Source organism: Rhinopithecus roxellana, chromosome 11, assembly GCF_007565055.1.
Source record: "Rhinopithecus roxellana isolate Shanxi Qingling chromosome 11, ASM756505v1, whole genome shotgun sequence".
NCBI classification, from domain to species: domain Eukaryota; kingdom Metazoa; phylum Chordata; class Mammalia; order Primates; family Cercopithecidae; genus Rhinopithecus; species Rhinopithecus roxellana.
The window spans coordinates 40,739,698-40,766,674 of NC_044559.1; the positions used below are offsets into that span (position 1 = coordinate 40,739,698).

Genomic DNA, 26,977 nt, shown 5'->3' on the forward strand with positions numbered 1-26,977 from the left:
TTGAAGTTTCCAAAGGAAGGCAGGTGAGTTTGCACTAACTTCCATTTTCTCCCTGGCTTCCTTCTGGTGTCAGATGAGCGTCCCCGCGCTCCTCCCGGACAGCCCTCATGGTCCCCGGCTATCATATATGGGGGGTACGGGGTGGGGGTGGGGGTGGGAGAGATGGCTTTGTACAGCAAAGAGGGGCGGCAGGCACGGGGAGCACGGGCTTCAGCCCCAGGATCACTCAGTCGGCGCAAAGGAGGGGGAGAGGGCGAGTGCGAAAGCCGAAACCCTCCCGGGGCGCACGGAGTAAGCCTCCAGTCCAGCTCCTCCGGCGCCCCACCCGCAGGCGGACCCCGAAAACGCGCCCGCGCCCGCCCCCGGCGACTCCGGCCCGGGCAAGCGCACGAGACGGCGGGGGGAGGGGCGGGAGAAGGTGGGGGAGGGGCGAGCGGGCCGAGGCCCCGCCCCGGCCCCTCAGCCCCGCCCGCCGCGATTATAGCCGATGACTCAGGGCGGAGCTCCGCGTCCAACCCCGGGCCGCGGCCAACTTCTCTGGACTGAACCAGAAGTTTCTAGCCGGCCAGTTGCTACCTCCCTTTATCGCCTCCTTCCCCTCTGGCACCGAGGAGGCTATTTCCAGACACTTCCACCCCTCTCTGGCCACGTCACCCCCGCCTTTAATTCATAAAGGTGCCCGGCGCCGGCTTCCCGGACACGTCGGCGGCGGAGAGGGGCCCACGGCGGCGGCCCGGCCAGAGACTCGGCGCCCGGAGCCCGCGCCACACCCGCGCCCCGGCGGGCGGACCCCGACCCAGCATGAGCGCCGCCACCCACTCGCCCATGATGCAGGTGGCGTCCGGCAACGGTGACCGCGACCCCCTGCCCCCAGGCTGGGAGATCAAGATCGACCCGCAGACCGGCTGGCCCTTCTTCGTGGACCACAACAGCCGCACCACGACGTGGAACGACCCGCGCGTGCCCTCCGAGGGCCCCAAGGTGAGCTGGGCCCGCGGCCCGCCCTGGTCGGCGGCGCCACCTCGACGGCAGGCGGCGGGGAGTGGGTTGGGCCGGGGGGACGCGAGGCGGCGGGGCCTGCGGTGGGCGAAGGCCCCTTGCGGGCGGACACCGGCTCCGCGCCCCGCCACACACTCCGGCTGCGCCCGGACGAGTCCCCGCTCCGGACCCGCCCTTTACAGGAGTCGGGGCGAAAGGAGGCCCCGCGATCCGGTGGCCCGGGAAGCGACCCCGCAGTGGCTCCGGTGCCGTCCACGGCTCGACTCAGGGCGGAGGGCCCCGTGTCCCGCGCTGGCCTCGCGCTCCCGGGCTCAGAGTGGGGCGGCCGGCCTGGTCAGCTCCGGAGGGTCCGGCCCCCCGCGTCCCCTGCTGCCGGCTCGGCCTCCGGTCCCGGAACCCGCGGCGCACCCCGCTGACCGCGGACTCGAGGGGGACACTCGCAAGCTTGGATGGTGGTTTTTGGGTGGAATTTTACCGCTCAAGCTCTCCAACTTGGTTGAGGGGTATCTTGACTGCTGTCCCATCTTAGGCACCCAATGACTCAGGAGGCTGGTGTCAAAACATTCATATATATGTGCGCGCGCGCGTGTGTATTTTAAATTAAAATTGTATTATTGTTTGAAAGTGCTTTCAATACAAATGTATCCTACTATGACTTGTAAAATATAAAAGAGGGTGCACTTCTCCCCAGCAGTTTCTAAACTAGAGATCTGAGACTTACAGTTGGCCATTGCCTTACCACATTGCCTCACACTGGAGAGAAAAAGAATGATACGTGTATATTTATAATGGCATTCGCTTCCTGCCTTGTTATGGTATTAAAATACTTAGGATTTGTTACCAGTACACAAATAACTGAGTAATGATACTCTTGGGAATACAGCAGAAGTATGTCTCATTTACATATATGCAATGATATATACTTCTTAATCCCCAAGAGCATGAAATTTGAAAACGTAAATTTGGAATGAGTCTGTTCATTTTCAAAAATCATAGTTATACTATTCGTTCAATTTTATATAAATTTGAGCTTTCAAAATAAAAAGTTTTTAAAAATAAATATGTTATACTTAAAGCGTAATTGTTACTACCGTCTGGGCAAGATAAAAGCAGCAAAGAGCTGGTAAATTATTTTGAAGATTTAAAAACTCACCAAATTAAAAACACTTTGTAACCCATTATTTTAGAAGAGAGACCTGTATTATTTCCCTTCATTTTAATGCACGTTTTGTTTTAACAATATTGATGAAACTCCGGTGCCCAACAGTGAGACGGTGTACAGGCAGCAGTTTACATTTACGAGAGATTACTTGTATATTTATTCTTGAAAATTAATACAAGAGGCTGTAATTAGCTGGGGTGGGCACAGTTGCATATACCTTTTTGTGTGTCTGTTCAATCCATTTTTGGGTGAAACCGACACTCATTTCAAACCACCTTTCTTAGGAGTCTGTGTGGATGTACCTGATCTTTAGTGTGGTTTGCAACTATCATTTTGAGGCCTTCCTCCTGTGGACATAGGGACAGTGGTATCTGCTGGCAGCCTTTGTTGTGAGTGAAGATCAAGTTTGAACATAAACATTCCCAGCACTTTGTTCTCAGCATGAAACTTACCCAGCAAGTTGAGATATTCCTGTACCCACGTGGTGCATGGGTTAGACTGTGGTTTCATAAACCTTACTAAAAGAAAAAAATCAAGTTTAGTTGCCATTATTCTTCTCAATAAATAAAAAGTAAGAACTACTACATCAGAAGTCTGATGCTGGAAAGGTTTCTTTGAAAATTTCATAGTCAAAATTTTTAAGTTGAAAGGCCCTTGAAGATCTCTTAGTTAGTTAGAAGATCTCTTATTTTCTGAAAAACCCGGAGAGTTCAGGTGTGACTTTGAAGGTCATCCAGCTAGTACCAATTACAGGGAGAGAACTAATGTCAGGAAAGTCCTAGTAAGAGGTAGTGTGTCTGTTCAGAATTTGGAAGTGAATGTTGTGTGAAACTGAAACATGCAGGCTAGAATACCTGATTATCTTTGTGCCCTCCTGGCCACCAAGTTATTGGGTCACTGACCTCTGTGCTGTGGTTGCTTGGATTTTGATGGGACGTGATCAACTCAAGGAAAGAGTTCTCTTTACCAAGTGAATGACTTGAGACTTGTCAGCATGGCACCAAAACTTAAGGAGAAAACTAACATTCAGCCCATTAGCTGTTTGTGCTTCATGGTTTTCAATCCTGTGCTTTGATGCACACAATATCTGGTTGCACTTGTGTGAATTACACCTTGCTGGAGATAAATGTAGTGGAGAATCCTAGAATATCATTTTGTATTTGGAACGGGCTTCTCAATGCATAATGAGAAAAGGGCCCTTGCATAAAACAAAGGGTGATTTTGGAGGAGCTGAGCTGAGGCCCGTGTAAGCATCATCATCTTCAAGAGGAAATGCTGTCAATCAGTAAAAAGCTGTTCATTGCGCATGAGGAGCTCAAGAGACGACCTCTCTTTTGGGGGAGGACTCAGCTTCAGGATGTTTAAAATTTAACCACTTTAGTAAGAAAATGGAAAGAAAAGACTAGACCTTTGTATTTAGTCTTCTACTGCCATCTTGCAGTTGATCCTCTGCCTTCTCCTGAAGTGGTTAGGACAACTCCCTGTTTTCACAGAGGGGCAGAGCGAAAGCAAGTGTCTTCTGTCATTGCTGAAGCAGGATGGCTGCCAGCAAAGATGTTGTGCTTCATGCAGTCCCATTCTAAGCAGCTGGGCCTCCCCACCTGCAGTCTTCCTGGAGTTTGATTTTCTGCACACTTGGGCTTCCCACTAATTTGGCAAGTTCATACCAGTACAGGCCCCTTTCTGGCAGAGGTTGGCATTCAGTGCTGGTGCAGCCACTCCTCCAGGCTCCTCCCTGAATAAACAGAACAGAGGCTGGATATTCTGGAATGCTGTTCCCGCCAGGCCTCCTTGGGATGAGAGGGCGACTTTTCTCCCTCATGGAGCGGGGCCGCTCTAGCTCTATGGATCTTGTGGGTTACCAGCCTGGCAGTCTCCAGGGACTGTTAAGAACACAGATTGTGGCCGGGCGCGGTGGCTCAAGCCTGTAATCCCAGCACTTTGGGAGGCCAAGACGGGCGGATCACGAGGTCAGGAGATCAAGACCATCCTGGCTAACACGGTGAAACCCTGTCTCTACTAAAAAAATACCAAAAATTAGCCGGGCGAGCGAGGTGGCGGGCGCCTGTAGTCCAGCTACTCGGGGAGGCTGAGGTGAGAGAATGGCGTAAACCCGGGAGGCGGAGCTTGCAGTGAGCTGAGATCCGGCCACTGTACTCCAGCCTGGGCGACAGAGCGAGACTCTGTCTCAAAAAAAAAAAAAAAAAAAAAAAAAAAAAAAAAAAAAAAACACAGATTGAGGCTGTGTCTCATCACCTCCCTGCTCCCAACCCCATGTTCAAATCTGAATTGCTCAGTGTAGGGCCCAGAAAACTATTCAGTCCATAAAACTTTTTTGGTGGTTCTGGTTCTGCTGCACTGGCAGTGGGAGGCACGGATGGCCAGTGATCGATCCCATTTTGGGGAGGACGAGCTGCGGCTTAGTGCCTCCTGAATATCTAACCTGCAGAGCATTTTCCTGAGCCTCCATTTTCCTTCTTGGGGAAACTCCCTGGGTACCCGGGCTTCTGGAGGTGTGAATATGGGGGTGACATGGGAAGAGAGCAGAGACAGCACGGTGCAAAATCTGGCAGGGTGGCTGGCAGTGCGAGAGTGGGGAGGTGGTCCAGAGACCCTCCTAGACCCCAGGAAGAAGCAAGCCAGAGCCTTTTCTTTCTGTCTTGCCCACCTGGCAGAATCTCACCATAATCATTTAACAGATTATACTCAGGCACTGTGAGAGGGAGGTAGAAATATCCTTTCAGATAACACTGGAAATGTTTCAAGTTATGATTGAAATAGAGAGACCCATTATTCTGCTTAAAGTTCAGCAGAGCCTCCTGAATTTTCTTAAAGATGAGATTGTTTTACTCTTTCCAGATCGATTGCAAGCTGTTACGCCTCTTAGCAGAGGCAGAGCACAATCAGGAAGTGAGTGGCCATTCTCTCCTTCGTATTTCCAGCAAGTTGCAGTTATGTCTGAGCAAGTTCCTGTGCAACTGCATGGAAGTGATTTGCTGGGGAGCAGATGAAGAGCATGGCCAGTGCCTTGGAGCCCAGCTCATCCAGGACTTTCATTTTCCCCTCTAAAGAACAGCCTGTGTTGTTCACATGAGAACCAACTGCACCTCCGAGAACATCATTTGTCCCGTTTTGTAGGGTAGATTTGCCCTTTATGAGGGTGGAGCCTGTACACAGTACCTGTGGCAGCTTTGACTTTAGCCAGGGCTGGGAAGGCTTAACTGTTGGATGCTATCAGGGCTGCTTGTGAGTCAGAAAGCTTCATACCACCCATGAGGCTTGCTTAGTCCTGTCCTCGTTTCTGGAATGACACACAGTCATCTTATATAAACCACTCTACGTGTTTATTACTTTCTATTGACATTTCAAAATGATGTTCTGATGTTTATCATCCAAAGTAGAAAACCATTCATCATCCAGACCTACTCTTTCTCCTTTAAGTTTTGCTGTTTTAATATTGCTCTTAAATGCTTAAGAGAGCTTACGTAAGAAACTGAAGACAAAGGCCTTGCTTATTAGGATCTTTGAGATCCTCTGGCACTGACCAACATGAGTGAGCCCCGTGTCACACTTGACAGTGTTCTTCTCCAGCCCCTCCCGGGCTCCCTTTTGTTGTGAATCAGGTACACACCCCTGATCTGCTTCTGCCTCAGAGCATAGACTCAGCTGGCCTTCTTGGTTTTTTTTTGTTTTTTGTTTTTGTTTTTGTTTTTTCTGAGACTGAGTCACACTCTGTCTCCTAGGCTGGAGTGCAGTGGTGTGATCTTGGCTCATTGCAACCTCCTCTTCCTGGGTTCAAGTGATTCTCCTGCCTCAGCCTCCCAGGTAGCTGGGATTATAGGTGAGCACCACCATGCCCATCAGCCGGCTTTCTGAGGCAGGCTCCAGAGCCCCTCGTTTTGCAGGTGCAGGATTCATCTGTATGCATCATGTGGCACATGTGATACCATGTGAGGTATCTGGTGTTACTAAGTTGTCACGTATTTCGATGAATATATCTTTGGGACCTTGGCTGCTTTTTAGGAAGCCAGGCAGCTTACAAAAGCTTAGGAGGAACTTGGGGAGAGAGGAATGAATGTAGTATTTTTCTGTCTGTCAACACACTTACATATATGTGCCAGATATGAGTGGATGCTTTTGGTAGCCTTATCTCTAAATCCTCACCAGCTCTCTGAAGTAGAAACTATGAGGTGTCTTACGCATGGAACAGCAGACTTGGAGAGGCAGTGTGCCTGGCCTGTGATAAACAGAAAGACTTCTGTGGCTTTACCCCCCCACCTGGGTTCCTGAAGGAGTGACAGACAGACTTGCCTTTAGTGGGCCTGGCTGCTTTATACTCCACAGGCACAGCTTGAGATGATAAACAGCCTTGAGTCCGTCTTTGTACAGTTAATCAGGAATGTTGACCTGTTTCTTGAACCTGGGTCTGGATTTAGGAGATGGGCCTGACTCTTTACTCACTCCTTCACCCCATCTGAAATTCACTGGGTGCCCACAGTGTGCGAGTCACAGTGTTAAATGCCATATAGAGGACAAGTCTACCCACTTTGAGGCCGTTCTCCACAAAACATGTCCTGCCTCTCCCTGGTCCGGAGCAGGCTGTCTCTCCTCTGGACCCCATATTATTTTAATTTGAATATTTTTTCCTAAGCTCTGCACTTTCTGGCTTTGCCTTGGGGTCACACCCCGTTAAGAGTTCTGGGGCAGAGTCTGTGTGTTTCATCTCTGCCTCTTGATACCTGGCAGGGTCCCCAGGCTCAGAAAAGATCGCAAGAGTGGTTGCGGAGAAGGGTAGAACACGGGCCTGCCTGGAGCGCGAAGGCAGTTACAGAAGAGCTGCTCGGAAAGGGTGCAGGTGTGTCCTGGGAAGCCTCCCATTGGTTCCTAAGAACTGCAGAGTTGTCCTGGGCTCCTGAAGGTCCCCAGAGGCCTGCTCCTTTTTGTCACTTTGTGAATGGCCTTCTCTGCACAGAGGACTTCAGTATTGATTCCCTAAGTTCATCCTTACAGGTCTGGAGAAGATCTTTTTTGTTTCTCCCAATGACACAGCATCTTCCAGCAGGGCTGGAGAGGCTGGTAGCTGGCAGCAGCCAGACCGCGCTTCATTAGCTGCACAGAGAGCAGCCCCTGGCACTGTGAAAGGAGTCTCTTAAAATTTTTTTTTCCTGTGGCTGGCAGTAAGATCAGACACAGCATACGTGAAGCTTCTTATTCACTGTCAATTCAGAAAAGCCTAGAATCGCAGAGTGCCGGCTCTGTGCGTCAGGAGCCTGTAAACAGCTTGGTCGTCCAAGAGCTCCCAGCACAGGGCTATGCCCCAGTGAACTGGGGAGACTTTTTACGGAAAATTCCTTAGCATTCAGTTGGAGAACAAACGTTTCCTGTTTTAAAGTATCTTCCTCAGTGTTTATTAAAGTAGAATTATATATTTTTTTCAGTTATTTAAAAAAAATTCTTCCTTGACATTGAATGAATGAATAAATGAATGGATGGTTTAAAAATCCACACAGTGGGAGAATGGGAGGCGCCTCCATGTGCAGAAGAAAAGCCAGCCGCTTTGCTGGCCCACCCTTTCAGGGTCAGTTCAGACCCCCAGCATCCCAGTGGGGTTCGCACTCCTTCCTGGGTTGGATGGGGTCTTCCCCGGTTCTGACTGCTCCATGCTGGGCGTCCCTGCCGTCTTGGGGCTGTGGTGACTCAGAATTAAGCTGAGTGCTCTCACTCTCGTGTGCCCTGCCTGGCTGGCCGGATGACTCAGCATGGAGTGCTGGCTCCCTGACCCAGAGTACACTTGAACTGAATGTTCCAGGTCTGAGCCTCAGCCCAGTGTGGCTGGGCGAAATGGAAGCCTTTCTCTCCTGCTGCATTTTACCCCAGGAAGGTGAAGGTTTTGGAGATGTTAGTGACACATGGATATTGTCACAGTGTACAGCTGTGACAGGAGTAGCAGAAAGATTAGCATCTACCTGGCCCTACCATCAGACAAACCTGAGTTCTGGAGATCTTAGGCAAAGCATTTACCCTCCCTGAGCCTCAATCTCCCCTTCTGTGAAGTGGGCATAGCAATGCTCTTGGGAGAATCAAGGAAGATGGTGCATGGGAGGTAAACTCCCCAAAACCTGAAGTGATGCATGCGTGGAACCCCCGGAAACATTTGCAGCCTGCTCTGTGGAGTAGAAGTGTGTTTGTGGATAGATGTGTGACCTCTCCACACAGTAGACTCACCTGGCTGTCTGTGGGCCTTTCAGCTCTCAGGCCAGGGGTCTTGTTTCTTAGAAGCAAGGCCTCCTCTTACCCCTTTGTATGGAGTGCAGCTGACTCACCCCACTAGTGTCCAAGTGGCCCTCGGAGCCCTCCCTGGGGCTTCCCGTGCCCCTTGTGAGTGGAGGATGTAGAGGAACAGTAACAGATGAAGCTGTGGGGCCTTCCGGAGCCTTGACCCGGCTGCCAACCCCCGCCCCATGCGTCCGTAGATGCATCTCCCCATCCTCTGCCCGAGACAGGCTGGGGCCTTGTTTCCTGCACTGTGCTGTGGAGAGCGCTGGCTTTACTCCGCCTCAGCTTCTCAAGGGGAGGGTCTCCCTCAGCCGTGTCTGTGCAGCCCCAAAGTACCAGGCAGGAGCTAGGAGCGCAGTCTGTGAGGGGAGACGTCAGCCCACCTTACTGAGGGGCCGATTACCTGCACAGCTGTTCTGGACCCAGCTCTCAGGGGTGTAAATGTCACCGCAGACGGAAGGAAGGAGGAGTTTTCCAAGTGCCACCACCCTCTTCTGGGGGGTGTGGCTGCTGTGGGCCAAATGCTTGAGAAGCCACTGCAGGTGGGAGCAGAGCCCCCCCGGGACTCAAGAGTCTCACCGTCCATCAGAGAGGGTCCCCTTGCCTGCACGGCAGCTGATGAACTGAGGATGTTTTTCTTTTGGAAATTGTATTTTGTACAGAATACACGTCTGCTGATGTCCTGTACGCTGATACCTAACAGACACTTGTAGGTCTTGTCTGGAGGGTGGACTTGCCAGGTGGCTGACCATTACATGTAGCATGGAAATGTAGCAGATGATGAGAGAGGCCCTTTCCCTTGGCTCTGTCTCAATTCAGGGTTTGCTTCCTGAGATGGAAATTTCAGGTACTTTCCGTCTGTGATTTGTGACTTTGGATTGATTAAAGCAGGTGGCTCTGCTCTTTTTTTTTTTTTCCCTAAAGAAGAGGTAGGTAGTTTCTAACATGCCCTGAAGCTAAATTTTGTGTGACCTTGGGCCACATTCCAGTTCCTACCTCTGCCACATGGAACCCGTGAGGTAGGCTGCAGGGCTGGGGCTGCGGGGAGCCTGGATGCTGACTTGAGTGCCCCCAGCAGGGGAAATACCAGCAGCTGTGGATGGTGCCTGGCCTGGGGATGACTGACGTGTGCCCTGGTGAGGGGCCATCGAGGATGTTGAGGAGATGCCAGCAGATGTTCTGCTCCCAGGCGGACCCTTCTGTGCCCCAGCCTGGCCTGGCTTTTCTCCCTAGGCCTCAGGGAGGTGTGTCAAGGAGCCACAGTCAGTGCACTTGGGTGCCCTGCTCAGTCAGGAGTTTGTCTGCAGAGCAGACCTCTTCCCCAGACCAGCAGCCAGGCCTGTTGGAGAGGCGGGTAGTTTAGGGCTCAGGTCCCTAGAGTTGTCTTTGGCTCTTTGCTTCCAGGTTGTGAAACTTTAGGTATAGTCTTCAGCAGAGAAAGTGACATCCTTGCTAATTAGTCCCCTTAAGACTCTCAGATAAAGGGGCTTCTAATTCTGACCGTCTTACTACCAACTTGGTGAGACAGACTAAAAAATTAGGCTTTGTTGAACTGGGTGCGGTGGCTCACACCTGTAATCCCAGCACTTTGGGAGGCCGAGGCAGGCAGATCACTTGAGCCCGGGAGTTCAGAGCAGCCTGGGCCCCATAGCGAGACCTTGTCTCTAAAATAAATAAATAAATAAATATATTTTTTAAAAAAGAATTAGGCTTTTTAAACAGTAAGCCCAACCAGCTAGTGCTGAAGAAAAGCTGAGTCCATCAATTACTATTTGTGGAATAAAGAAACGCAATTGTGGCTGGGCACGGTGGCTCACGCCTGTAATCCCAGCACTTTGGGAGGCTGAAGCAGGAAGATCACTTGAGATCAGGAGTTCGAGACCATCCCGGCCAACATGGTGAAACCCCATCTCTACTAAAAATACAAAATTAGCTGGGCGTGGTGGCCCATGCCTGTAATCTCAGCTACTCAGGAGGCTGAGGCAGGAGAATCGCTTGAACCTGGGAGGCAGAGGTTGTGGTGAGCCAAGATCATGCCATTGCACTCCAGTCTGGGCAACAAGAGCGAATCTTCATCTCAAAAACAAAAATTAGCTGGGCATGGTGGCAAGTGCCTGTAATCCCAGCTACTTGGGAGGCTGAGGCATGAAAATTGCTTGAACTCGGGAGGCGGAGGTTGCAGTGAGCTGAGATCGTGCCATTGCACTCCGGCCTGGGCGACAGAGTGAGACTCAGTCTCCAAAAAAAAAAAAAAAGAAAGAAAGAAAAAGAAACCCAATTGTTTAGGGCACAGAGCAGCTCAGAGTTTACAAAGACTTGTACCTTATTTCACTTAACTCTTGCAAAAACCCCTGGGAAATGTGGGGATCTTTGCAGCTGGGGAAACAGTAGCAAGGAGTTCTGTCCATGGTCACACAGCTGGTAAGCATCAAGGAGGAACTGGAACCCAGGGTGGCAGCTTGAAGACCCAGGCTCATGCTGGTTCATTCCTGTTTATTTGGACACAGCTGCAAAGAGAAGCAATGTTGGTTTCATCTTCTAAAAAAAAGTTTTCCCCATTGAAATCACGTAGGAACAGTCATCTGTTTATCCCAGGATAAAATGTATATATATTTTAGTAACAGTCATATTAGATAAAGCCTCCAGTAGTCTGTGACTTGTGATCATTTATAGCGTATGTGGTTGGCACAGACCTCTTGTCTTACCAGGAGTCTCTGGACAAAGCCTAACTCCTCAGGTGTGCTGTAAGTGGAATGTAGACTTAGTTTATTACTCATAATTTTCCCCGAGTCTGTTATGTGCCCAAAACAGTGCTGAGGGAGTGGGAGAGACCCTATATTACAATCCAGTGGGGACTGAAGGGATTTTGACTTTGGCTGTAGGGATGTGAATGGCTGTTTGTTGTTTATTTCAGTATCAAATGGGCAGTAATACTTAATTCATTCACGCATCCCATCATAGCAAGCAGAGAACTTCGGGAGGGTGCTAAAGCTCGACTCCATTTGCACTTTGTTTTTTGTTTTGGTCGTTGTTTTAGTTCAGAGCCTCACTCTCTTGCCCAGGCTGGAGTACAATGGCACGATCCGTGGAATAAGCACGATCTCGGCTCACTGCAACCTCTGCCTAATGGGTTCAAGCGATTCTCCTGCCTCATCCTCCCAAGTACCTGGGATTACAGGCGCCCACCACTATGCCTGGCTACTTTTTTTTTGAATTTTAGTAGAGACAGGGTTTCACCATGTTGACCAAACTGGTCTCAAACTCCTGACCCCAAAACTGGTCTTGAACTCCTGACCTTAGGTGATCCGCCCACCTCGGCCTCCCAAAGTCCTGGGATTACAGGCGTGAGCTATCACACCCAGCTCCAGTTACACTTTGAAAGAAAGTGTTTTGTTTGTTTCCTGCCTGACTGAGGCGAGCCAGGCCACTTAATTTTGATCCAGGCCTTACCCATATGGGGAGTTCCAGGATTCCTGTGTTCTTCCATCTTTTTTCTTTGTTTTAGAAGTTTTGAAGTGTTCACCTGACCCACGTGAAGGCTCTTCTGGCCTGAAAACCCAGTTAATACAATCTGTGTCCTACTTAATACTCCAGACCTGCCAAGCCAGAAGTGCTAGGAGACAGCCCTAAGAGTTGCCTTTGTTACTGTTTCTCCTAATTCAGACCAGAGTGATAGAAGCTGTGGTTTGTAGATGTGGAACCCACTTTTTAAAGAGCACTGTACTATGGAGCCAAGATTGGGGCTCACAGAAGGTGCCCATTTTCAGGGTTCAGTGGCCACTCAGTGTACGGGGAGTCAGTTGTGGGTGGGTCAAGGTGGATTCTCCTCCACGGCTCTTTCGTGAACCTGCGTGTGCCCGGTGTGCGCCTGGCTAGGCAGACACCTCGCAGGTGCCCAGGGGCTGTCGCTCCCACCCCGCTTTTAGGGCACAGGGTTGGGGGTTAGCCACTTCCTTCTTTTGTTTTTTGGGTTTTTGTTTTTTTTGAGACAGAGTCTCACTCTGTCGCCCAGGCTGGAGTGCAGTGGTGCAATCTTGGCTCATTGCAACCTCTCACCCCCAGGTTCCAAAGATTCTCGTGCATCAGCCTCCTGAGCAGCTGGGATTACCGGCATGCGCCACCACGGCCAGCTAATTTTTGTATTTTTAGTAGAGATGGGGTTTTGCCATTTTGGACAGGCTGATCTCAAACTCCTGGGACTGGATCTGACCTCAGGTGATCCACCCACCTCGGCCTCCCAAAGTCCTGGGATTACAGACGTGAACCACTGTACCTGGGCGGGCCCTCCTCTTCATCTGGGACATGAAACTTTGGGGTGCTCCGAGTTCCGGCAATTCTGACATGATTTGAGTGTAGTTAGGAGTAGTCAGTTTTAGATTTCTGTGACATTAACTTTTCCTTGTTTGGGAGCTTTGTATAGCTGTTGAGAGCTTGAAGGAACTTTGGAAATGAGGCCACGCAGAGTATCAGAGCTGAAAGGAACTTTGGATCATCGTTTTTCTCGGTGCGGACCTTCAGGCTTCCTCACACACCTACGGAATCAGACCTACTTGGATTGGCTTAGAGTCTGTAATTTTTGCATTTCCTGGGTGCTTCGATACCCCAAGCGCTGGAGAGCCCCTGCTTTCTAGAACATTTTTGGGCCTCCCCTTCATTTTGCAGCTGAGAAAACTAAGGTTCACAGACGGCATGTGAGCCGCTTCCGTAACACATGTATTTAGAGGCAGAGCCAGCATTAGGACCAAGTGCAGCCTCTTCCCAGTTCTCCTGCTGTTCCCTCGTCACCCATGTTGCTTCTAAAAACCAGTAGTGCAGTTTAGACCTGCTCTTAGGCAAACGAGCCCAACAGCTCACCAAAGCTCAGAACCTGACCTCAGGCTTTCTCTAATCATAGTATCTTGTATATAATAGGGCACATTTTGGCTCATCTGGGGTCATTTTTTCCTGCTCTCTATCTTGGCCGTGTCGTGGAGTTGTTTGGTGCCCTGAGACTTGCGTCAGATTTTTAATGCAATGCACAAACAAGGGGGCAGAATTAACCAATTCATTTTATAAATTAATATAGTGAGATAAGCAATGAGAGTCAGGACTGAGCCCCTGGGCTCTTCTTTCCTAATTGGATTTTGTATAATATGTATTCCTGATGTCTTTAGCCAGAGATAAGGATAATGAGCTCTGAGCTGCAGGCGGGCCCTGACGAGGTGGCCATGAGAATCAGCAGTCATCTGCTTGGTCACTGTGGTTGCATCCCAGTCCCTGTCCCGTGATCACACAGAGCTGTCCCCCCAACTCTGAGGAGGCAGATTCCGAGCTCCCGCTTGCATCAGGAAGGGGCACGTAGTGAGCCTTATCTGAGAGATGCTGGTGTAACCAAGAGCCATTATCTGGATGTGCTTGAACTTGAAAACACTTAGTAGATTGAAGAGACATGTTTTAGTGAGATTCTAGGAGAATTGAAAATATTACACATTTTTTTCTTTTGATTCTTCTATTTACAAAATATCTCTCTTTGCTAGATTGTGTTGAAAACACTGTAGAAGAGAGAAAGGTCAATTTAACTCTTCCAGGCGGTGTTTTTTGTTTTTCGTTTTTGTTTTTTTTTTTTGGCAGAGTTTCGCTCTTGTAGCCCAGGCTAGAGTGCAGTGGTGTGATCTCAGCTCACTGCAACCTCCGCCTCCTGGGTTCAAGTGATTCTCCTGCCTCAGTCTCCTGAGTAACTGGGATTACAGGCACCCGCCACCCCACCTAGCTAATTTTTTTTTTTTTTTTTGAGACGGAGGCTCCCTCTGTCGCCCAGGCTGGAGTGCAGTGGTGCGATTTCGGCTCACTGCAAGCTCCGCCTCCTGGGTTCACGCCATTCTCCTGCCTTAGCCTAGACTACAGGCGCCCGCCACCACGCCCAGCTAATTTTTTTTTTGTATTTTCAGTAAAGACGGGGTTTCACCGTGTTAGCCAGGATGGTCTCAGTCTCCTGACCTCGTGATCCACCCGCCTCAACCTCCCAAAGTGCTGGGATTACAGGCGTAAGTCGTCTCCATGCCCAGCCTAACCTTTGTATTTTTTTTTTTAGTGAAGACGGGGTTTCACCGTGTTGGCCAGGCTGATCTCGAACTCCTGACCTCAGGTGATCCCCCTGCCTCAGCCTCCCAAAGTGCTGAGATGACAGGTGTGAGCCACCATGCCTGGCCCAGGCAGTGTTTTTTACTTAGTAAAAACGGAAGCATTTGCTGTTGTGACCCTAATGATGGTGGATGGGAACATTCGAATGTGGATCAGCATTCCTGGCACAGACCTCATTACGGGTGGAAGTTTCATTTTTGGTTGAAATTATTCATTCACGTAGAAGTGTTTAATTGCCTATTTTGTGAAATTCGTGTGTTTTTTATTTAAAGCAATTTTTTTTTTTTTTGACAAAACCCCACGAGAGTGGAAGGGAGCCTGGAATGTCTTTTAGATGCAGTGCTCACAGGGAGACACATGGTTTTTTATTAAATGGCATAAATGGGTCATTAATTCACCTGGACCCGGGAGTACAGACCTCAGGACTGTTGGAGAAGCAGCCAGGCCGCCCTTGCCTGTCCTGACCTTCTCTGCTTTCCAGCTGTGCCAGCAGGCTTGGCCTGTTCAGTGGCCCTCACATGCAGTGGAGGTCCCCTTCCCCCCACGTGCCCCTCATCTTTCTGGATGCCCTTTCCCCGCAAGGCCCTCTGCCCTCCTTTGCGCTCACCTCCTCACTCTCCTCCCTGACGTCCCTCCTCACTTCCCAGCATGTCCTGGCTTCTTTCCAGTCCCTCTGTCTTGCCGAGGCATATCCTGTGATGGTTGGAACACTCAGAAGGGTGGACCTCAGCCCCTACTTCCAGCCTGGCCCCTGGGCCTCCAGCCTGATCTGCCTCAGCTTAGCACTGACCCCCAAGCCTGCCCCTTGCCACTGCTTCCCACCGCTGTTCTGACACCACTGCCGCTGCCTGCAGTGACCACGTTCCTTCCCCGTGGACTAAGCCATGTCTCTGGAAAGGTTGAATATTGGCTTCCAGCAAGCAGTCTCTGCTGTCGGCATCTTGTGTGCAGACATAGAGTTGTTTTTCCTTCCTCCTCTCTATCCTGTCTTCTTCCCCTTTTCTTTCAATGGAGGTGCCAGATGTGCTCAGCAAGATGTACGAGATGCTCAGCTCATGGCTGACTGGTTCAGGGCCTTCTGGATCCAGGGGCTTCCCCTAGGAGGCACTGCATCTCCTCAAGGGAGTCTTGGGTCTGGAAGACCCTGGAAGGGTCTGGCTACAAGGGGTTGGGATTAGCAGCGCTCCCAGTTAAAACCAGAGAGTGTGGGTGGGATGTGGTGGAGTGGGCAGTGTGGGGGTTTGATGGAGTTTTACATAGTTATACACACATTTACCACCACCCAGAAAAAGAGAATATTCCCATCACCTCGGAAAGCTCTTTCGAGACCCTTCCCAGCCACTACCATCTCCTCCAGAGGTGACCACCATTCTGGTTTCTAGCACCATTGATTCACTTTGTACTTCACTTTTACTTTTTCTTTTTTTCTTTTTGAGACAGTCTTGCTCTGTTGCCCAGGCTGGAGTGCAGTGGCATAATCTCAACTCACTGCAACCTCTGCCTCCGGGGTTCAAGCGATTCTTCTGCCTCAGCCTCCTGAATAGCAGGGACTACAGGCGCCCGCCACCATGCCCAGCTAATCTTTGTATTTTTAGTAGAGATGGGGTTTCGCCGTGTTGGTTAGGCTGGTCTCAAACTCCTGACCTCAGGTGATCTGCCTGCTTTGGCCTCCCAAGGTGCTGGGATTACAGGCTTGAGCCACCACGCCTGGCCCTATCCTTCACTTTTGATTCCTTTGACGCTTTGGAGTCTGAAGAGCATAATTTTGCGCCTGTTTAGGGAGAAACTCACATTTATTGCCAGTCTTCCGGGCATTCCTCTTGATGTGACCTTATAAAACCTCACCACATTTCCCAGGCAGGTGTTGGCTAGCTCCATTTTTTAGAAAAGGAAGTGAAGGCTTACAGAGGTAAGAGAATTAGCCAAGCTCATAGAACTGTTAGGAATAGAGGTACGAATCACACTTAGACCCCATCTAGGGCAGCGTCTACCCTGGAAGAGCCCGTGCCTTTCCCCAGCCCTCAGGGCCTCCGTGCTTTCCAAGTCATTCTGCTGCTTGTTTGTTTCCTGCCTCCTTAGCCCATCTTCTAAGCGCCTGTTGGCAGGGAGTGCGCCTTGCTGGTTTGATAACCCCGTAGGACTGCTCAGCAGGTGGCAGGATGTTCGCCCAGGAGCAGGAGGCGGATGAGGGTTTGCTCGCTGCTGGGCCCTGCTGTGTGGAGTGTGCAGATGGTAGAGGCTTTTGTGCATGGCTGGGAAGAAACAATGAGCCCCTGGGCAGCCAGCAAAAATGACACTGCAGGACGAATGCAGGCCCCGGTTTCGGCTGGAAGGAGGAGGACCTCAGTGTGTGGACACAGTGCCCACAGGCGTGTTATGACTCAACGCTGAGTAGCAGAGGGTTTCTTCAGTGCCTCTTGCTGGCTCCCGGTCAGGGCCACCTCACGGCAGGAATTCAGCTCTGAATGTGAGGCCTGGACCTGCTCCTGCTCTTGGGTGACCTGAGAGTTAAGCAGGCTAATGTAATGCCGCCGCCCTGAGCACGTGGCTGTTCTAATCTGAGAATGCCTGTCTGCCCATGTCCCCAAGGACACAGTGACACCCATGCCTTTCCTGTGTGCTGGAGGCCCTCCAAGGGCAGGGTCTCAGTAGGAGGGAGGCAGTTGATGGGCCTGAAAGGGCTAAACCAGGGTCAGCCACCTGGTGCCCACGCCTGCACACAAATAGAAACATCACAGAATTAATGGTCTGTTCACTCAAAGTGCAGAGCAGCCCTCAGTATCTGTCCTTAACTTTTGATTGATTTTGTAGCAGTAGAGATTGTCCCCTAAAAGCTCGTAGATTTTTAGCCTTTGGCATTTGTTTGCTGTGCAGAGAGCTGCCTCTGTCAGGAAAGATCACTCCCCTTCTTAAGAGTTGCCCTACACAGATATATGCAAGTGACATGTATTAGTAGCTCCCCTCCTGGGAAAGGACCCTCAGCGCTCGGGGACTGTTAGGACTTCTGTTGCGCAGCCCCAGCTTGCTGAGAGATGGCATTGCCCAGTGAGTGACTGGCCAGCCTTGTTGTCTGAAATAAGATCTTTCCTGTGGTACATCTGGAACTTGGCCTTCTCAAGGGTCTGAAAATAGCCAGGCCACTGAAGGGAGAACTTCAAGAGAGGGCATAAGAGAAGGACTCCAACTGCTCCTAGCCCAAGCAGGCTCTGTTGTGTTGAAGAAAAAGTTCTTCAGTGATACTTGTTAAAACACAGTCATGAAGATTTATTCAGGGCCATCAAGATAGGCACAGGGACCATGGCAGTGGGGTCTTGCAGTCGAGGGGAGAGACTGGGTGCAACTTCAAGTACAGCACAGGCGAGTGGGAATTTATAGTCAGGGAGCAGTGTGGGGGTCAGTGGATGGAACATTAGAAGAGGAAGCGTCAGGGCTAAGGGCGTTTCTGGCTACGCTGACCAAACAGGATTCTTGCTGAAGACAGGCCAGGGTGATTAGACAGCACCTGGGGAAGATGGAGGCTGAGGAAGCTGATCAGATAGTGAGGCTGGGGAGGGGACTTCTGGCTAAACTGTCTTAGCAGTGTCTTTTGCTAAAACTTGGCTTTACAGGGAAGTGCACAGATGGGCCTAGGAGACGCTTCAGAAGCCTAAGGTTTGGCCAAGCAGAGAATCTTTGTCAGTTGGCATCGTTAGGCGGCACAGTTAACCCTGGGTGCTCCTCTCCCCCTGAGCTGCCTCTGCGTCCCTGTCCTTCCCCTTCCTGCAAATTGTTCTAACAGTACTCCTGAGGAGGCAGCCCTCACTCCCCAGCCCACTTCTCTGTAAAGATTCCCAAACTGTGTCCTGTGTTTGGGCCCAGCACAAGCTCTGTGTTGCTGGGAAACGTGAGGGCCTTTTTAGAAACAGAGATGCTTGCTGTAATGTAGAGGTTGGAGCTGACCCCTGCTCCTGGAGCTTACCTTCTGATCCGGGTCTCTGAAAATGCGGGCGTGGGCAGCTCTCCTACACCCACTGCTACCCTTGTTCACCCAGAAAAGAAACCTGTCTTACCAGTTTGGGGAATTGGAACCTTTCCTGTGCTTAACAGATACTTTTGGCTTTCTCCTGATGCCCCTAGTTCGTAAACTGTTGGCCAGAGAGCAGGCTCTAGAGGGGTAGAGGGTTTGGAGGCTGCAGGGGCTGGGAGCTGGCTGACGCTGTGAGGCCCAAGCCACTCGGGAAGATCACAGTGCCAAGTGCCACACTGTTTCCTCCGCCAGGAGGGTTCACTTCCCAGTTTCTAACGAGCCTGTGTTTCTCCACTTTTTATTTCAGGAGACTCCATCCTCTGCCAATGGCCCTTCCCGGGAGGGCTCTAGACTGCCGCCTGCTAGGGAAGGCCACCCTGTGTATCCCCAGCTCCGACCAGGCTACATTCCCATTCCCGTGCTCCATGAAGGCGCTGAGAACCGGCAGGCGCACCCTTTCCACGCCTATCCCCAGCCTGGGATGCAGCGGTTCCGAACTGAGGCGGCACCAGCGGCTCCTCAGAGGTCCCAGTCACCTCTGCGGGGTATGCCAGAAACCACTCAGCCAGATAAACAGTGTGGACAGGTGGCAGCAGTGGCGGCAGCCCAGCCCCCAGCCTCTCACGGACCTGAGGTAAGGAGAGGCCAGGCTCACGGGCCTGCTGGGGAGTGAGCCGCTGTGCTTCCCAGGCCGGGCCTAGTCCCCGAGGACACTGCCCTGGGCCAGGCACCTGTTCACATGCAAGGCATCTAGGCCTGGCCTGCAGCATCAGAGGTCACCCAGCAAAGACAGGGTGATAGCCCCATGTCATCCCCCAGCATCTCATAGGGCTGTTCTTCAGTGGGGCAGGGCAGGAATCACATGGCTTCTTTTTGTAGTTAAGGAACAGCTCGGAAGGGCACACTACAGCCTGCCTGCTCCAGATGCACGCAGGTGGAGGGAGCAGAGCTGGGACCGGAAGCCTGGCCTGCCTTCTGGCTCCTAATTTCCGTGCTCCTCATTCACACTGGGCTTTCTATTTAGAAACACAGAGATAGCTGTGTACTATTTTGTTCAGTTCAATGCTTATGGATAAATCTTAACCACTTGTGGAGCTATATTGATAGGCAAATGAGACCCCATGCCTGTCCTCACTGTGCACCACAGTTTAAAAAGAAATAAGGAGTCAGCGAGGCAACTGCTTTAAGACGGCATTTTAATCCTGAAGCCAAACATCTCAGGGATATGTCAATGGATTCTGTGCATTAATAGCTAAAAAATATTTAATCTGGTTCTTAGCTGAGATTTGAGGCATTCCTAGTAGGATTCCTGAGCAGTAAGCCCTCTCATTTTCCTGTCTGTAGATCATCCCGTTGTGTGTCAGCGTTGTTCCTGGGCACAAACTCCCATGTCCTATCTGCACCCAGAGTCACACTTGCCTCTCAGCTCCGTCTGAATCTGTTCAGCTTCACACCTGCTTGAGAGTGAAAAGTTACAGTTAATGGGGAATACCAGAGGCTTTTTTCTTTTCTTAAAGAGGTAGTACCTGGCTGAGGCAGGTGTATTACTTGAGGCCAGAAATTTGAGACTAGCCTGGCCAACATGGTGAAACCTCGTCTCTACAAAATATGCAAAAATTAGCCAGGCAGGGTAGCACATTCCTGTAATCCCAGCTACTCAGGAGGTTGAGGCAGAGAATTGCTTGAACCCAGGAGGCAGAGGTTGCAGTGAGCTGAGATCGCACCACTGCCCTCCAACCTAGGTGATAGAGCGAGATTTTCTCAGAAAAACAAAAACAACAACAACAAAAGAAGTAATACCTATATTTATAATGGTTTTGCTGCAAGAAATCAAAGTGACACGTAAATCTGAGACATCTTCGCAAATTTAAGCTAACAAGGCACTTAGAAGGGGAAATGCTCTTAATTTCGAGGTGAATAGAAGGTGGCCCAGCAGGGAAAGGGACTTGAGCTGCCTTGGGCCACACGGGATGCTTGCAGCTCCCAGCTGCTCAGCCGAGTTCTCTGTAGATTGGCAGAGAAAGGGTAGTGGGGACAACACATCCCCTGTATGAGCACTTCCTGTGTGCTGGCCCGGGGCTGAGGCACATGCCCAGGTGACTGACGTCATCTTCAGAGCAGCCCGGTGAGGGAGGGGGCGCTCTTCCTATATTTTGTTTTTTTGTTTGTTTGTTTTTGTTTTGAGACAGAGTCTCGCTCTGTCGCCCAGGCTGGAGTGCAGTGGCGCAATCTCGACTCACTACAAATTCCGTCTCCCGGGTTCAGCCATTCTCCTGCCTCAGCCTCCCAAGTAGCTGGGATGACAGCCGTGCACCACCACCCCCGGCTAATTTTTTGTATTTTTAGTAGAGATGGGGTTTCACCATGTTGGCCAGGATGGTCTTTATCTCCTGACCTTGTGATCCACCCACCTCAGCCTCCCAAAGTGCTGGGATTACAGGCGTGAGCCACTGCGCCGGGCCCACTCTTCCTATATTTTGAATGAAGCTTAGAAAATGATTGAATTACTAGGAATTTGAACATAGGCCCCTTGACTCCAAAGCCTTCAGTCTTTGTTTTGTGTGTGTGGTTTTTTTTTTGAAATGGAGTCTCTCTGTCGCCCAGACTGGAGTGCAGTGGTGCAATCTCAGCTCACTGCAACCTCTGCCTCCTGCCTCAGCTTCCTGAGTAGCTGGGACTACAGGCGCCCACCACCATGCCCGGCTAATTTTTATATTTTTAGTAGAGGTGGGGTTTCACCATGTTGACCAGGCTGGTCTTGAGCTCCTGACCTCAGGTTGTCTGCTCACCTAGGCCTCCCAAAGTGCTGGGATTACAGGCGCGAGCCACTGCGCCCAGCCCCAAAGCTCCCAGTCTTAACCCCACATTTTGAAAATTGAAAATTACAGATAGGAGGTCTTACGATATGGATTGCCCTGAGGAGGTGCACAGCAGAAGGCATGGTCAGGATGCCACGGCAGGGGGTTCATTCGTGGGGTCATGCCCTCTACTCTGTGTCTCTTGCAGCGGTCCCAGTCTCCAGCTGCCTCCGACTGCTCATCCTCATCCTCCTCGGCTAGCCTGCCTTCCTCTGGCAGGAGCAGCCTGGGCAGTCACCAGCTCCCGCGGGGATACATCTCCATTCCGGTGATACACGAGCAGAACGTTACCCGGCCAGCAGCCCAGCCCTCCTTCCACCAAGCCCAGAAGACGCACTACCCAGCGCAGCAGGGGGAGTACCAGACCCACCAGCCTGTGTACCACAAGATCCAGGGGGATGACTGGGAGCCTCGGCCCCTGCGGGCAGCTTCCCCATTCAGGTCACCTGTCCAGAGTGCATCGAGCCGGGAGGGCTCACCAGCCAGGAGCAGCACGCCACTCCACTCCCCCTCGCCCATCCGTGTGCACACCGTGGTCGACAGGCCTCAGGTACGGGAAGTTAGTCGTCAGCAGACTGGTTATGGTGGTATGTCTCCAGGGCTGCAGGAGCTCTGTGGGTGCCCTGGGTTCCCCCTTTATCCCTGCCTATTTAACGTGTGTACCTGGAGGGAAGTGAGATTTGAGAAACTGCTAGGTATTAACAGAAATTCAGGACAATTGCTCAGGCCCTCCGCACTCCGCAGCTTTTGCTGGGCTGATCATTGTGCGTTGCGGCTGACTTAGGGCAGAAGAAACAGCTTGGAAGAACTTACATACCTGGGACCAGGTTCCTTCGTGCCCACCACACCCTTTCAGGGCTCTTCACACCCCCATCCACACTGCAGCCACAGCCTCATCTTGGGTGTAGGCAGCGCGTCACCTTCCGCTCAGTTACCCACTCCAGTCTGCAGGCCCATTCTGCTTATTCCCGCACCTGTGCCGCTGCCCATGCTGAACCCGCTCCCTGAAATGCCTGCACAGTACAGGTTCGCTCCGTCCTCCAAGGGATGAGCCAGTCTTGTCTCCTCCATGAAGCCTACTCATCCTTCTCATCTCATGACGCCTCATATGAGTCCCTTAATGAGAGACTCCCAGCTTGTATGAGTTCAACATGTGATTATTCTGGGTATTTCAGAAGTGTTCATTTTATCTCTTCAGCTTAGGGCTGAGCCTGACCACAAGGCCCATGTCTTAACCCCCCTCCTCCCTTTGTAATCAGGTACCATGTGGTCTGGCTGAGGCATCAGCCAGCTATGGCGGATTGGAAGCCGTGCTGGCCTGGGGAAGGTTGCAGGCAGGGGTCTGGTTATCTTCCAGTGGAGACACGAAGTGCAGGTTCCTGGAAGAGGATGTCATTTAGTGTGAGCAGCTTGCAGCTTAGCAGCAGAACAGTCAGCAGCCCTGGGCCCCCTGTGGCTGCAACTCCAGCAGCTGAATGCTATAGTTTTTAAAGAGGAAAGCCCCTTGTGAACAAACATGGGTTATTCTTTTATTACAAATGGTCACAATGGCCAGGGCGCTAGAATAGAGCACCCTCCTCTTAAAATTTTTTTTTGTTTGGAAATAATTTCAACCTGATAGAAGAGTTGTGTGAATCATACAGAGTCCCACATGCACTTCATCCAGTTCACTGTTCGTCAGCATGTCTGCATCCGCCTTGCCATGTCTTCTCTCTCTTATATTAGTGATGTTTTAACTGTTTGAAAATTATTCGCAGACGTGATGTCCCTTTTCCCCTGAATAGCAAATATTTTCCTAAGAGGAAAACATTCTCGTTCATAACCATGGCAGACTTACAAGATTCGGGAAATTTAACATTCTTATAACATTATTATCCAGTACACAGCCCATTTTCTAATCTTTTTTATAGCAGTTTGTCCCCACTTCCAGGATGTCTTCCAGGATTGAACAAGGATCATGAGCACTGCATTTAGATGCAACTTCTCTTTAGTCTTCCCTCAGTCTGGGACAGTTCCTCGGCCTTTCTTGACTTTCATGGCCTTGATGTTTTTGAAGAGCACAGGCCGTGGAACACCCTCTCTAAAGTGTTTCTAAAGTCACTTCTTACACAGCCGTCTCGTTGTCAGAACCTAGGAGGGGTGGTTGGGTTGTGAGTGGTAAGGGCCAAAGCTGAGGATGTCTGGACTGGCGAAAGAGATTTAATGGAAAAGGAGGTTGCTGGAGTGTAGACAGCTACGTCTCACACTAGATCCATACTTGGATTCAGCAATCCTAGGAGGGGCCCATTTGTAGAGAGAGGGATATTTTATCTAAATCATTCCCATGTATTTCTCATAATCAGTGAAACAATATCTCATCCTGTTTTTACCCCCATTAACCATGTTTGTGGTAACCTCCCTTTTAGAGCTGATGCAAAGTTCCCTTTCGGGAGGCTTTCCAGGATTTCACCTCACTGAACATTATAGTGGAATTGAGTGTTGTAAACCGGGAATAGTTTAGAAATAATACAGTCTAGTTATTTCCCAGTTGATGAAATTAGGGTGAGATTTTGAAAGAGGTTTTAGATATTCACTTACATGAATAAGAGCCAAGATAAGGCCAAGCACAGTGGCTCACACCTGTAATCCTAGCACTTTGGGAGGCCGAGGTGGGTGCATCACTTAAGGTCAGGAGTTCAAGACCAGCCTGGCCAACATGGTGAAACCCCATCTCTACTAAAAAATACAAAAAAAAATTAGCCGGGCATGGTGGCGGGCGCCCGTAATCCCAGCTACTTGAGAGGCTGGGGTGGGAGGATTGCTTGAACCCAGGAGGCGGAGGTTGCAGTGAACTGAGATCACACCACTGCACACTCCAGCCTGGGTGACAGAGCGAGGCTCCACCTCAAAAAAAAACCAAAAAGAGTCAATGTATTTTTGTTTTGAGCATAGCTCATTTAAAAATATATGGTTTACTTGGCATGGTGGCTCACACCTATAATCCTAGCACTTTGGGAGGCTGAGGTGGGCAGATTGCTTGAGCTCAGAAATTCAAGACCAGCCTAGGCAGCATGGCAAAACCCTGTCTCTACAAAAAAAAAATACAAAAATTAGCCAGGCATGATGGTATGTGCCTGTAGTTCCAACTAATCACAAAGCTAAGGTGAGAGGATCACCTGAGGCCAGAAGGTTGAGGCTGTAGTGAGCTGTGATAACCCCACTGCACTCCAGCCTGGGCAACAGAGCGAGACCCCGTCCCCCTCAAAACGCTATATATCTGTATGACTGTAGTTTCTAGTCACAGGAAAACCTGTGCAGCCAGAGGTTAGCACAGAGGTGCTGTGTCATTGCTGAATGTTAGGCTACAGCACAGCTATCCTGAAGCAAAATTGTTCTAGAGTTAACTATTTAGAGCATCTTGGCTAATTCTAAAAAAATACATTGGTCTGGGCAGAAACTACTAGGCTGTCATGGTTTTAAAAAAAGAAGATCATATCTTTCCTAAAACAGGAGACGAGAAGATCACACCGTGAGCAGACTGTCTGCACAGCGTAAGGAAGGAGGACCAGAGGCAGCGACTCCAAGGCTGCATCACCTGAGAGCTGGAGTCACTCAGGAGTCTGCTCTGAGTCAGTCTAGTTCAGCAGTCAGCATGAGTTTTTGCTATTTCCTTCCCTTCCCTCCCTCCCTCCCTCCCTCCCTTCTTTCCTTCTTTCCTCCCTCCTTCCTTCCTTCCTCCCTCCCTCCCTCCCTCTTTTGAGACAGGATCTCGCTCTGTCACTCAGGCTGGAGTGCAATGACATAATCATGGCTCACTACAGTCTTGGATTCCTGGGCTCAAGCGATTCTTCCACCTCAGCCTTCTGAGTAGCTGGGACTACAGATGCAAGCTCCCACACCTGGCTAAGTTTTAAAGATTTTGTGTAGGGTTGGGTTTCTTTTCATTGTCATAAGAATACCATCTACAGAGAAATTCAGTGAGAGGTAACAGACAAATAGCCCGGGGTGATCAATGGAAACCTGACTAATGGTTTAGTTACATACATGATTAATACCATGTTTTTATTTTGTAACAGCCATTGATTGACTTTGAAAATCTGTTATACTATTAAACTTTTCTTAAAAGCCATTTTTCAGTTTTCTTTCTAATCTACTAGCTACAATTTCTGTGACTTTCAGTCAGTTATTAAAAATATCTTTTTGTGTCCTTTTTTCTTTTTCAGCAGCCCATGACCCATCGAGAATCTGCACCTGTTCCCCAGCCTGAAAACAAACCAGAAAGTAAGCCAGGCCCAGTTGGACCAGAACTCCCTCCTGGACACGTCCCAATTCAAGTGATCCGCAAAGAGGCGGATTCTAAGCCTGTTTCCCAGAAGCTTCCACCTCCCTCTGAGAAGGTAGAGGTAAAAGTTCCCCCTGCTCCAGTTCCTTGTCCTTCTCCCAGCCCTGGCCCTTCTGCTGTCCCCTCTTCCCCCAAGAATGTGGCTGCAGAAGAGAGGGCAGCCCCCAGCACTGCCCCTGTAGAAGCTACACCTCCGAAGCCAGGAGAAGCTGAGGCTCCCCCAAAACACCCAGGAGTGCTGAAAGTGGAAGCCATCCTGGAGAAGGTGCAGGGGCTGGAGCAGGCTGTAGACAACTTTGAAGGCAAGAAGACTGACAAAAAGTACCTGATGATCGAAGAGTATTTGACCAAAGAGCTGCTGGCCCTGGATTCAGTGGACCCCGAGGGACGAGCCGATGTGCGTCAGGCCAGGAGAGACGGTGTCAGGAAGGTTCAGACCATCTTGGAAAAACTTGAACAGAAAGCCATTGATGTCCCAGGTCAAGTCCAGGTCTATGAACTCCAGCCCAGCAACCTTGAGGCCGATCAGCCACTGCAGGCAATCATGGAGATGGGTGCCGTGGCAGCAGACAAGGGCAAGAAAAATGCTGGAAATGGGGAAGATTCCCACACAGAAACCCAGCAGCCAGAAGCCACAGCAGCAGCAACTTCAAACCCCAGCAGCACGACAGACACCCCTGGTAACGCAACAGCACCGTAGCTTCTGCCCCGTAAAAATCAGACTCAGAACCGATGTGTGCTTTAGGGAATTTTAAGTTGCATGCATTTCAGAGACTTTAAGTCAGTTGGTTTTTATTATTAGCTGCTTGGTATGCAGTAACTTGGGTGGAGGCAAAACACTAATAAAAGGGCTAAAAAGGAAAATGAAACTTTTCTTCTATATTCTTACTCTGTACAAATAAAGAAGTTGCTTGTTGTTTCAGAAGTTTAACCCCGTTGCTTGTTATTCTGGAGCCCTGTCTACTTGGGCACCCTCCACCTGTTAGCTGTGGTTGTGCACTGTCTTCTGTAGCTCTGGACTAAAGGGGTAGATGGGGAGTCAATTACCCATCACATAAATATGAAACACATTTATCAGAAATGTTGCCATTTTAATGAGATGATTTTCTTCATCTCATATTTAAATACCTAACTTTAGAGAGAGTAAAATGTGCCAGAAGCCATAGGAATATCTGTATGTTGGATGATTTTAATGCTACATTTAAAAAAAGAAAATAAAGTAATATAACTGAAAA

General features: G+C 50.2%; 1 protein-coding gene across 2 annotated transcripts; it reads left to right on the forward strand.

Moving 5' to 3' along the window:
* The first annotated feature begins 446 nt into the window (after nt 1-446).
* On the forward strand, nt 447-26,977 carry BAG3 (BCL2 associated athanogene 3). 2 transcript variants are annotated; one of them, XM_030941021.1, is made up of 4 exons: nt 447-981; nt 18,871-19,197; nt 21,570-21,971; nt 25,624-26,977. In XM_030941021.1, the coding sequence occupies exons 1-4, from the start codon at nt 802-804 to the stop codon at nt 26,440-26,442; spliced, it is 1,728 nt and encodes a 575-aa protein (XP_030796881.1). In that variant the 5' UTR covers nt 447-801; the 3' UTR covers nt 26,443-26,977. The 2 variants fall into 2 exon arrangements, with proteins under 2 accessions (XP_030796881.1, XP_030796882.1); XM_030941022.1 differs by having other exon boundaries at nt 25,627-26,977.

What these genes read in the sequence shown, in the direction of transcription:
- BAG3 (XM_030941021.1), top strand. Translation starts at nt 802, where the DNA reads ATGAGCGCCGCCACCCACTCGCCCATGATGCAGGTGGCGTCCGGCAAC. An exon ending in CAGCCTCTCACGGACCTGAG is followed by an intron (nt 19,198 to 21,569) that starts GTAAGGAGAGGC and finishes TGTCTCTTGCAG; the next exon opens with CGGTCCCAGTCTCCAGCTGC. An exon ending in CCGTGGTCGACAGGCCTCAG is followed by an intron (nt 21,972 to 25,623) that starts GTACGGGAAGTT and finishes TTTCTTTTTCAG; the next exon opens with CAGCCCATGACCCATCGAGA.